The following is a 12,173-nucleotide window of genomic DNA, read 5'->3' as shown; positions in this document are numbered from 1 at the left end:
CTTTCCTGCCTGCACTTGGCCCACTCATTTTTCAGGGCTGTGTTTAAATATCACTTTCTCAGGGGTCTCAATCCAGACCTGCCTCCCAGGGCAGCTCTTTGATAAGGGTTACCTCCAACCCTAACACCAAGACATGCACATTCCAAGCTGTCTAGAGCACACCTATACAGTGGCTTCAGTCCGTGCTGCACACCTTTCCTTAACAGGTGACAGGTCCTCGAGAGCTTCCTTTGTTGTGTGCGATTGACTACTCGCGCCGCGTGACGCCACAACACGTCCCCGGAAGCGAGCCGGTCTCGGGGCGTTTCTTCTTGACCCTCCACCCACGCCCTCCGGACATTCCCGCCTCCTAGGCTAGGCCGTAAAGGAGGCGGAACTCAGTTTTCCGAGTCGATGTTTCCTGGCCGGACGGAAAAGCTAAGAGCACAGAGCGTGCCCAGAGCAGAGCCTTGGTCCCCCGCTCCCACGACATGGCCTTCAACTTTGGGGCTCCTTCAGGCACCTCGGGCACCGCTGCGGCCACCGCGGCTTCTGCGGGTGAGTGATCCTCCCGGTTAATTCTTCCGGGGAGAAGTGGGGCGGCCTCTGGGCCCTCTTTTGCCTTAGTCCGTTGGTGCCTGGCCTGGAGACTGGGCTCTCCCGCCCGCGCGAAATCTTTAGAATATCGGAAGAGTGCGGGGTGGTGGTCGAGCGGGCGAAAAGGGCTCCAGAGGAGGGTGTGGAGGCTAGTGGCTCAACTCGGAGCTTGCGCGTTTTGAGTGGGTTCCTGCCGGACATTGTCCTCCTGGGGTTCGTTTTCGGCCGTGGGGGAGAGACCAAGTCAGGGACACTTGAGATTGCTCCTCTCTGTCCAACCCGAGACACACCCTCCCCATCCTCATGTCTACGTAGTCGACTGGCGGGAAGGTTCGTGTGGCTCCCGCAGCAGGATTCGGCCGAAATACAGCTTGGGAGACCCAGACGCTGCCCTGAGGCTCCCTTCAGCCCAGCCCTCGAGAGGCGGGAGCTTTCCTCCTGACTCCTTTGGCCCTGCTACTACTGGGCTTCACGCTGCTCTTCCTTTTCGCCTGTCCATAACTTCTTTGCTCTCGTAACCTGTTTGTGGAAAAAGTCTGATTTATCTGTGAAACTTCCTGCTGATTCTTCTAATCCTTATCTTGCTTTCTTTTCTCTCTCCCTCTTTTTTTTTTTTTTAATTTTATTTTTTTTTACCTACACGCCTATCAGGATTTGGTGGGCTTGAGACTGCCAACTCCACCGCCAGTGGGTTTAATTTTGGGGGTTTCGGATTAACTGCTAATCCTACAGTGAACTTTAATATTGGGAATTTCGGTGTCTCTACCACCTCTGCAACTCCGTTCAATTTTGGTAACAGTCTGGCAAGTGCAGGTAGATACTGTGAGCCATATGTGTAATGAGTGTTGGAAGCCGGAGTCCAAGAATAATTTGTGGTTCCCAGAGTTTGGTAAAGAAAAATGAGTTGTCTAATGAGGAAAGGAAATTCATTTCCTAATATTGAAATCAAACATTTGTATCAGGTTTTGGCTGTTTTAAAAGATGTGGTTGTGGGAAGTCTTGCAAATTATAATGTTCCCTTGGTAATTAACAAAATTTGTCTTCCAAATGATTGGAATGGTAAAGAATATATCTTCCAAACAATTAGCTGTATCTTCCAAAATAACAAGTTTACAGGTCAGACCCATTTTCGTGGGTTTCTTGGACTCCTGCAGTCATTTTTCATTTTTCCTGCGTCTTCCATTGCGATTTCATCTGATTGTCCTTGTGTTTCCCAAGAGAAACAAATCTTATACGAACAGTGACTGTTTTGTTTTTTCAACCTGAAAATATTAATGTATTTGTTTGGTCAGCTCAGTAGATTAGGGTACATATCTTCTATAAAATACACAATTATAGAAAGAACCCTCAATTCTTTATTGATTTTTGGGAAATGACCCCAGAGAGCAACTTAATTTACTGTCAGATAACATTGAGTTTTAGAAGTCAGGATAGACTCATGTGTGCATTTTAGCAGATAGGTATGAAGATTTGGGTGTCTTATTTGGACTATTTGAAGCTAGCTGAAACTTTCACCAAACTCTTGACTATAATGGATCTACGTAAATTTTAAATAAGCCTGTTTATACTTTACATTAAATGACCCTATAGAAAAATCTTGTTTTTCAGCTGCTCGTATATGAATTTTTCGTCCATATTTTCTTACATTATGCCATTTAGGCCCATGCCAATTATATGCATTTGGTAAACAGATTTTATTCCCTATAATATAGTTGGGAAGTCTGATATTCTGAACATTCATATATTACCGCTCTGTTATTATCACTTTGGCATCTAAATTGAAAACAGTTTGAAGATCATTAGAAAATGCCAAAGGTAAAATAATCCATTTTGATACATTTGACATGATCACTTATCACTGTTTTGGTATGTTTAGTTTTCTCTGCTTAAAATTGGCACTGGGTAACACATTATTTTGTGTTTTTGAATAAGGTCACCTAGCTCATAATTCAACAATAATCAAATAAACCCGTTGGTCTTTGCTTGATTTCATTGTTCATTTGGTATAATCGTCCTTAAATTTTGAGTTGGGATACTGTAACTGCATTTTAACTACTTCTTTTATATACATTAATTAACAGCTTTCCGCAAAGAGCTAATAGAAATTCTTGTTTTTTGATTTTTTAAAACTTTTTTACCCTTGCAGAGCCACTATTATGAATAAATATTCTTGGTATTGTAGAGCATGATAAAATATTGCCCAACATTTTTATTGTGTAACATGGTGGCCCTGTAGGATAAGCATTGGACTATTAACCACAAGGTGTGTAGTTGGAGCCCACCAGCCTGCAAAAGAAAGATGAGACTTTCTGCTCCGGTAAAGTTTGCAGCCTTGGAAACCCTATACAGGGTTGCTATAACTTGGAACCAACTTGAAGGCACACAATCACCACCAACCACTTACCTCACAGTATTATAAGTTTTGCTGTATTAATAGGTTAATAAAAGGATAATTTTGTTTCTAGATTTCTCGAAAAATGAAATTCGTATTTGGCCGAGTTGCCGAAAAAACTGGCCCACTGACCTGTTGTAGCTCTTCTCACTGTCCCTGCCACTGCATTCTGCTTGTGTGGGTTTTCTCTTCTCTTCTCTTCAAGAAACACATTCTTGTTGTGTTGATATACTTCCTTTGAAAATTTGTTGAGTTTTGACGTATACTAAAAAAATAATTAGCTGAAATTTGTTCAAAGTGCTGTCAAGATGGTTTTGACTCAGACCCTGTATAGGGTTTCTGAGGAGCGGCTAGTGGGTTTGAACCGCTGACCTTGTGGTTAGCAGTCCAGTACTTATCCTAAGCTAAAACAGATATAAATTAATTTGCCAAAGGTTACAAACTGATTGCAATAGGCCAGTATGATAGGTTTACCTTACTTTTGGTTGGTTGGTTGGTTGGTTGCTTAGTTGGTTGGTTCGTTGGTTGGTTGGTTGGTTGGTTGGTTGGTTGGTTGGTTAGTTGGTTGGCACATTATTTTAAAAACATTTGAATTAGTTGCTAGGATTTTAAAATCAGGAAATTTCCCACAGAAAACCCAAATTGCCTTTCTCTCTTAAGGGAGAAATAGGAAAGTATGAAAATAAATACTAAACTAGCATTTCCCAGCAGCAATAATTTAAGAACTGCTATTTTATTTCTAACAATTCACTTTGAATTGTACCACTGCTCAGGAAAGCATCTAGTCTCTCACTTGGTAATGTTACCCGCCTAAATCTTGTCAGCACATGAATTTATAGCCCCTGCTTTAAAAGGACATTCGCAGTCACTGTAGAGTTTACTATAGATTCCCAGCTGTAACTGTGAACCACCTCTTTAGTTGAAAACTATATTTCTATTCTAAGTACTGAGTCCCTTTTTTTCTTGCAATGTATTGACTTCTTGATTAGTAGAGTTTTTATAAAAATTGATGTTAAGTAGAGAAAGGAAAACTTAGAGTCATATTCTTTGGCTTGATATGTAGCAATTACTTAGAAAATAGTTTGAAAAATGACTTCTTATGCATACAAAAGATTCTTTTTCTATTTTATATACCCTTTTTTTATTAGGTGGGTTTGGAGGATTTGGGACAACAGCTACAACAGCAGGTTCGGCATTCAGCTTTTCTGCTCCAACTAACACAGGCACTAGTGGTAAGAGTCCATTCTATGCCATTTTTTAGAAGTAAATGAAGTAGAGACCCGATATGTATTTTTTAATTATGCAATTCACATTTCTCATTGAAAGGACTCTTTGGTGGTACTCAGAACAAAGGTTTTGGATTTGGTACTGGTTTTGGCGCTACAACAGGGACCAGTACTGGTTTAGGTACTGGTTTGGGAACTGGACTGGGATTTGGAGGATTTAATACACAGCAGCAGCAACAGCAAACGAGTAAGTATAAGACGGTTGTTTTTTCTTTTGCTTTAATTAGAAACGCATAGCAACACTATCTAACACTTGAGTGCTTTCTGTGCACTACTTGAAATACTGTAAAGAATTATCTTCGTTTTTGAAAATAATTATAAATATTATATTCCAAAGGATCACAAAAGCTACTTTTCATATTTATGAACTGGAGAGGAGACTAATTTTCATGATTAGGATTATATAGCTCCTATGTTTAATATCATTCTAGTAAAAACTTTTGTTAGAAAAGCAAATATGTGAAACTGCGTGGAACAGAAGTACAGCTTATTGAATTACATAGAAGGTAGCATGGTACAGGACCAGGCAAGTTTTCCTTCTGTTAAACGTAAGGTTGAAGGTTTCGTTCTGCTAAATACCTTAGTTACCACTGCCATGTCAGGAGGTGGTCCTTGACCTGCTACCTCAGAAGCCCACCACATTCTTTCTTTTACCCCCAACCACAGTCCTCTCCTTTCCCTCAGAGGAACAACTATTCTGACTTTTATGCAATCACTTCTTTACTTTTGTTGATAATGTCATCACTTAAAGTGATGTGTTGTTAAGTGCTGCCAAGTAGATTTCAACTCTTAGTGAAAACCGTCAGTATAGGGTTTTCAAGGAGAGACTGGTGAGTCTGAACCGCTGACCTTGTGGTTCAAAGCAACCTTGCAGTCCAATGCATTATCCTGCAGTGCCACACCAGAACCATTTAAGTATATATCCCTGAGTAATGGCTTGCACATTAGATTTCTAACCTCAAGGTCAGCAGTTGAAATCCACCAGCAGCTTCTCAGGAGAAACTATGAGGCTTTCTGCTCTTGTAAAAAGTTACACCCTGGGAAACCTACTTAATGGCACAAAACGACCACCATCACCATTCCTAATAGGGCTATAGTTTTGCCTGTGTTAAGTCTCTGTACGTTTCTCTTTTTCATTTCTTTCAGATTGTTTAACTTGAAATCAAAATTTCATCGTTTGTACTTCAGCATTTTTTTTACAGTTAGGACTTTGCTGATTGTATTTTTATGATATAACTTGACATAGTCTTTGTCCTATGTATTTCTTGTAATTTTTTGTTTTTTACAAGACAACTTTACTGATAGTGTGCTTTTCATTGTTGCTGTTAGTTACTTTTGAGTTATCTCTGACTCGTGGCAACCTTATGTTTAACTGATGGAAAAGTTGATTGGTCCTGTACCATGTTTGTGACCAGTGCTGTGTTTCAGTCCATTGTTGTGGCTACTGTGGAGTGCCTTCCAGCATAGGGGACTCATCTTCTAGCACTGGATCAGACAGTACTCTGTTGTGACCCATAGAGGTACACTGACTACTTTTCAGAAATACTCTCTTAGTCTGGAAACTCCACTGAAACCTGCCCTCCGTGGGAGACCATGCTGGTATTTCAAATTCTGGTGGCAGAGCACCAGCATTATAGCGTACAAACCATCACAGGATGACAAACTGACACGGTGATTTTCATGATCGGTCCGTCTTTTTGCGATGTAAGCAGTCATTGAAGGAGCTTTGGTGGCACTATAGGTTTAGCGTTGGGCTGCTAATTCTCAAGTTTGGTGATTCAAATCTGTCAGCCGCTCTGTGGGAGAAAGACGACACTGTCTGCTCCTGTAAAGATTCCAAGTCTCAGAAACCCTAAGGAACCACTCTACTCTGTCATATATAAGGTTGCTATGAGTCAGAATTGACCCAAAGACTGGGTTTTTTAGTTTAACGATCTTTGGTGGTCATTTCCTAGATTCATTAATTTATTGTTATTTTTGTTAAGTGCCATCGAGTCAGTTCTGACCTATAAAAACCATGTATCGGGCTTCCAAGGAGCAGCTTGTGAGCTTGAACCACTGACCTTGCAGTCCAAATGACTTTGCAGTGTGATGCATTTTGTGCTCTTCCAGCTCTATACCATTTTTTTTCCCTTTTCCTTTTATTAGATACTTTTATAAAGAAAAACTTCATTTTATTTATCTGGATGATTCTTTCATTTTATTACATGAAGGCCTGGTGTGGCACTGTATAGAGTCAACACTGGACTTCAAACCACAAGGTTGGTACTTCAGACCCACCAGCTGCTTCTCAGAAACCCTATATAGGGTCACTATGAGCTGGATTCGACTCAGTGGCACTTAGCAACAATAACTTGATAGGTTAAAATTAGTTGTTTACTAAACATTAGCTTCAAGGATTCCCTGAATAAGACTGTAATTATCAGTTATAATTTTCAATTATTCTTTTTGGTGTTTCACTCTTTTTTATTTTCCTCCTGCAAAAATACCAAGTTGATGGAATGTTCAAGTAGTTGTTGTTGTTGTTAGGTGCCGTCGATTCGGTACCGACCCACAGTGACTTTATGCACAGCAGAACAAAACACTGCCCGATCCTGGGCCAGCCTCACTACTGTTGCCACGCTTGAGTCCATCGATGCTTCTACTTTGCCAGTCCATCTCATTGGGGATCTTCCTCTTTTTCTCTGACCCTCCACCTTACCTAACATGATATCCTTCTCAGGTGACTGGTCCTGCCTGACAATATGTCCAAAATGTGAGAGACAAATCTGGCCATTCTGGCCTCCAAGGAGCACTCTGGCTGCACTTCTTCCAAAACAGATCTATTAGTTCTTTTGGCAGCCCATGGCACTTTCAATATTCTCCTCCAGCACCATAATTCAAAAGCATCAATTCTTCTATGGTCTTCCTTATTCACTGTTCAGCTTTCACATCCATATGAGGTTATTGAAAATACCATGGCTTGGGTCAGGCGCACCTTGGTCCTCAAACTGACATCTTTGCTCTTCAACACTTTAAAAAGGTCTTGTACAGCAGAAGAGACGAAAACAACAGTAAAGTGTTTTCTTTGTTTTTTGAGATAAAGTAACTATTTGTAATTTCACTTAACTTTTGTTAGGAAAACTGGAGATCTGTGTCTGGTGCTGTTATGTAGCAGCTATTTATTGAGTATCTACTATATGTCAGACATTTGATATGTAAAGTTGAAAAGCATAATTCCTGCTTTAAGGTCTAAAAGGAGATAAAACGATAAACATCCAATTATACTTTTTAAAGTGAAAACTAAAATAGAATGATTTAGAAGGTGCTATGATTGTAGACCTTGTGGTTCAAGGTCAGCGGCTCAAGCTCACTAGTCGCTCCTTGGAAACCCTATGCAGGGTCGCTATGGGTCAGGACTGACTCGATGGCACTTAACAACAACAATGATTGTAGAGGAAGCGCTTAATCTTGAAAGATGAGTAGGGATTAGCTAGTTGGATGACATCAGAGAAGGGTATTCTGGGCAGAGGGAACAGCATTGACAAAGGTATGGATGTGTGAGACGCCATCATAAATTTGGTATCTGCAGCTAGGTCAGTACAGCTTTACATATATGACCTAAATGTGAGAGGTAGGAGTTGAGGTTGGAGAGCTACATGTAAACTGGATCATAAAAGGCCTTGTGTATTTTACTAAGGAGGTTTTTTTTTTTCTTTTTTTGTATAGACCCAGAGAGAAGTTGTCAGGGGACTGGCTTACAATTGTAGAGTTCCAGGTCCCCAGCAGAAGAGAGAGAGAGCCTTTTCATGTGTCCGTTATATTGGGAGCAGGCCACACCCCCCAAGGAAACATCCTTTTAGTTGATTGGCTGCTCATAGCCAATCATCATAGAGTTAACTATGCCTGCACATAGCCGTTACTAAGGAGTTTTAATTTTTACCTTTAAGGAATCTTAAGCAACTATAAGACAATGATCATATTTTTATAAATTTCTCTGGAAGTAATAGAAGGGTAGATTACACTAGTCACTCCTTGGAAACCCTATACAGGGTTGTTATCGTTAGAAACTGACTCGATGGCACTTGACAACAACAAGACAAGTAGGATATTGACCCCAAAATACTGAGTGCCCTGCTTAGGACCACTGTCTTCCCTAAACACCCACCCACATCCATGAAGGGACTTGTGCGCCTCATACTTTGTTCCCTTCTACTAGCTCAATGGCACACAACAACTAGCCATAAAGCTACTTATCTCTGTTGGCAATGCCTAGGAACCACAAAGAAAAAACATGTTCAGCTTGTCATGCGACTACCAGATCTCTTTTCTAAGCAGAACCACTGAATGGCCAAATACCCTCTAAAAGATTGTTTCAGTCATCAGTTCCTCTCTTGGTAGTCCTCTGACAATGTTCAAGAGAAGAAGCCCCCTATGTGATCCATCTTCTAGAATGACTGTTCCTCTGGACTTCATTTCTCCTGACTTATCCTCCCCCACACCCCTTTTACTCCCTTCTCAGATCCTTCCTTTGTGCCCATTGGAATTACTGCTTCACGATTGACAAACTTAGTTTATTAGTCTCAGTCACTCAGAATGTACTTTCTTCCTTCTTTCTTGCCTGAAACCTGTGTCGCTACTGAGTGATTCTCTCTCTGTAGCCCATTCAGGTAAATACCAGCTTATTGGTGTTCATTCATTGTCCAAAAGAACACATCCAGATCAGTTATGAGGTATTCTTCTGAGTGATGGCGTTGGAGGAGAAGACTGAAAGTACCATGGGCTGCCAAAAGAACCAACAGATCTGTGTGGGAAGAAGTGCAGCCAGAGGGCTCCTTGGAGGCCAAGATGGCCAAACTTTGTCTCTCATACTTCGGACATACTGTCAGCAAGGACCAGTCTCTAGAGAAGGATATCATGCTTGGTAAGATGTCACAGAAAAAGAGGGAGACATACCCCCACCCCCACAGCAAGATGGATTGGCAAAGTGGCAGCAATAGTGGACTGAAGCGTAACAACAATAGTGAGGTTGGCCCAGGATTGGGCAGTGTTTCATTCTGCTGTGCATAAGGTGCATATGAGTCGGTACCCACTCGATGGCACCTAACAACAACAACAAGGACCTGATTTGCTATAAAGACTTCAGTCGGTTAGATTGTGGAGCCATTACTGTATTTTCAAAATCTTTGCTTGTTTGAGGGTCTGGCTCTGGTACTTCTAATCTCAGTGATCTTCTGATTTCCTAGACAGTACCTCTTACCGAAAACTGATACTGGCTTTTCTTCCTGACTTCCACCATCAGTCAGTTCTTTTAGCATCTGCATGGCTATGTCACCAGTCAGTTCCTCTTTTATTCCAAAGACCCTCTCTATTTCACTTTGTTGTTATTAGGTACCATCAAGTTGGTTCTGATTCATAGCAATCCCATATAGGATTTCCAAGGAGTCACTGGTTTGTTTGAACTGACAACCAGCTATTAGCATCCAGTGCATATCCTGTAGTGCTACCACCTCGAATCTTGGCAACATCTGAAATGCTTTGAATTCCAAAATCACAAATTAAACTGCCCCACATTTTAGCTACGTCCATTATAGTTCCTTTTGAAAAAAATCATCAGTATCTTTTTGTTGTTAGGTCCTGTTGTGTTGGTACTAACTCATAACAAGCTTCTGCACAAGAGTCTGAAGCACTGCCTGGTCCTGCTCCATCCCCTCAGTTGTTGCTATGCTTGAGCTCATTGTACCTGTCACTAAGCCAGTCCATCTTGCTAGGGGTCCTCTTTTTCGCTGACCCTCTACTTTACCAAGCATGATGTCCTTCTCCAGGGATTGGTTTCCTGATAAAATGTCTGAAGTATGAGAAACGAAGTCTGGCCATCCTTGCTTCTAAGGAACTATTGGCTGCACTTCTAACACAGATTAGTTTGTTCTTCTAGCAGTCCATGGCCCTTGTTATAGTCTCCAACGTCATAACTCGAATGCATTAATTCTTCTATCTTCCTTATTCATTTTCCAACTTTCCCATGTATATGAGTCTATTTGAAAATACCATGACTTGGGTTAGGCATACTTAAGTGCTCTTGAACACTTTAAAGAGGTCTTTTGCAGCAGATTTGCCTAATGCAATAATACATCATTTGACTTTTGCTTCATGAATGCTGATAGTTGATCCAAGCAAAATGAAGTCTTTGACAAATTCAGTGTTTTCTTAATTTATCTGCTGCTTCCATGAGTGTTAATGGATCCTAGCAAAATGAAGTCTCTGCCAACCTCAATCATGTCTCCATTTACCATGATGTTATTTATTGGTCCAGTGGTGAGGATTTTTGTTTTCTTTACATCGAAGTACAATCCATACTGAATACTGTTGTCTTAGAGCTTCATCATCAAGTGTTTTAACTCCTTGTTCCTTTTATCTGAATATTAGTTGTATTTAACTGATCTTCCCAACACAGATAGTGTTGTACTTCAAGGTAGATCATGAAATGTTCTTTTTGATCATGAATGTGACACCATTCCTCTTCAATTTGTTATTCCTGGCATAGTAATCCATATGACTGTCAGATTAATAATAGCCAATGCCAGTCCATTTCAGCTAACTAATGCCTAGGATATCAATCTTCATGCATTCCATTTCATATTTGACAATGTCCAATTTTCCTTGATTTATACTTAGTGTAGTGTACTGATTACGAGTCATGCTGTTAACCTCAAGGTCAGCAGTTTGAAACTACCAGTTCTGCAGGGAAAAGATGAGGCTTTTTGCTCCCCTAAAGATTTGCAAATCTTATACAGGGTCGCAGTGAGTCAGAACCCACTTTATGGCATACAAACACTACATTCCATGTTCTGATTATTAATTGATCTTTGCAGCTATTTCTCCTCAGTTTGAGTTTTACAGTGTCAGCAAATAACACTTTATTCATTTCTTCACAATCAACTTTACTTTGAGGAGGCAGCTCTTCCTCAATGTTTCTTAACAAAATTCTGGTGCTGTTCATCATGTTTCAATATTTTGGTGTTACCTGACAGTGTTTCACTGATATTCTTAAGTTCTTCAGTGTCTAAACATTTAGAAGTTGTCCGCCACTCGTACTTCTTGATTTGTCTTAGTCTGGAAGCTCAGCTGAAACCTGTCCACAATGGACATTCAGAATACCAGTAGCATAGCTTCCCTCATTGCAGCAACATACCAGCCACCACAGTGTGACACAGTGACAGGCAAGTGGTGGTGTCAGTATCTTTAGACCATTAGTATTATCTCCTCCTGTCATGTCCTTCCTATTTTCATGGCTTTCGTGGCGGTGGTGGTGGTGGTACTGTGTTGTGGAGTTGCTTCAAACTCATAACGACCCTGCATACGGTTTTTGAGGCTGTAAAGCTTTATGGGAGCAGAAAACCTCATCTTTCTCCTGAAGGATGACTGGTAATTTTGAACTGCTGACCCTGAGGTTAGCAGCCCAACTCATAACCACTGCATAACTTAAATTTCATGGTTTTTCATTTCAGGCACATGCCGGTGTGCTAAAACAAACTTATTCTTATATCTTATATGCCTGTGGGAGGATAGGGAAGAGGCAGAAACTCAAACCCAGCTGTATACCCAGATACTGCTTACAAAGAACACACAATAGACAGTGGTGGTGGTTGCTGCTGTGTGCTGTGGAGTCCGTTTTGACTCATAGTGATCCTGTGCATACAGATGAGCTAACTGTAGGAGCAGACAGTCTCATCTTTCTCCTGTGGAGCAACTGGGTATCACACAGAACCTCTGTGCACCCTACATGGCTCCCTGTAAATTCTTGTTCACCAACCTCAGTTGGGGCGTCAATATTGTCTAGCAATCCCCCTATTCACTTTTTTTTTTTCAATGTTTTATTGTGAATTATATGATAGTCTACATGGGAGAACATTAGTTTTACATTCATTCTGTCGCATATC

General features: G+C 40.8%; 1 protein-coding gene across 2 annotated transcripts in view; it reads left to right on the top strand.

Moving 5' to 3' along the window:
- Nucleotides 1-339: 339 nt before the first annotated feature.
- The window catches only part of NUP54 (nucleoporin 54kDa), a 41,387-nt gene continuing 29,553 nt past the window's right edge, over nt 340-12,173 (top strand). Inside the window, exons 1-3 of one of the 2 annotated variants that reach the window (XM_006871578.1) lie at nt 340-537; nt 4,117-4,200; nt 4,295-4,441. In XM_006871578.1, the coding sequence (XP_006871640.1) occupies nt 471-537; nt 4,117-4,200; nt 4,295-4,441 (298 nt within the window). In that variant the 5' untranslated portion in view covers nt 340-470. The remainder of the gene's footprint in view (nt 538-4,116; nt 4,201-4,294; nt 4,442-12,173) is intronic. The other variant, XM_006871579.1, reaches the window with a different exon arrangement.

Source organism: Chrysochloris asiatica, unplaced genomic scaffold (assembly GCF_000296735.1).
Source record: "Chrysochloris asiatica unplaced genomic scaffold, ChrAsi1.0 scaffold00169, whole genome shotgun sequence".
NCBI lineage: Eukaryota > Metazoa > Chordata > Mammalia > Afrosoricida > Chrysochloridae > Chrysochloris > Chrysochloris asiatica.
This window is presented reverse-complemented; position numbering and strand designations above follow the sequence as displayed.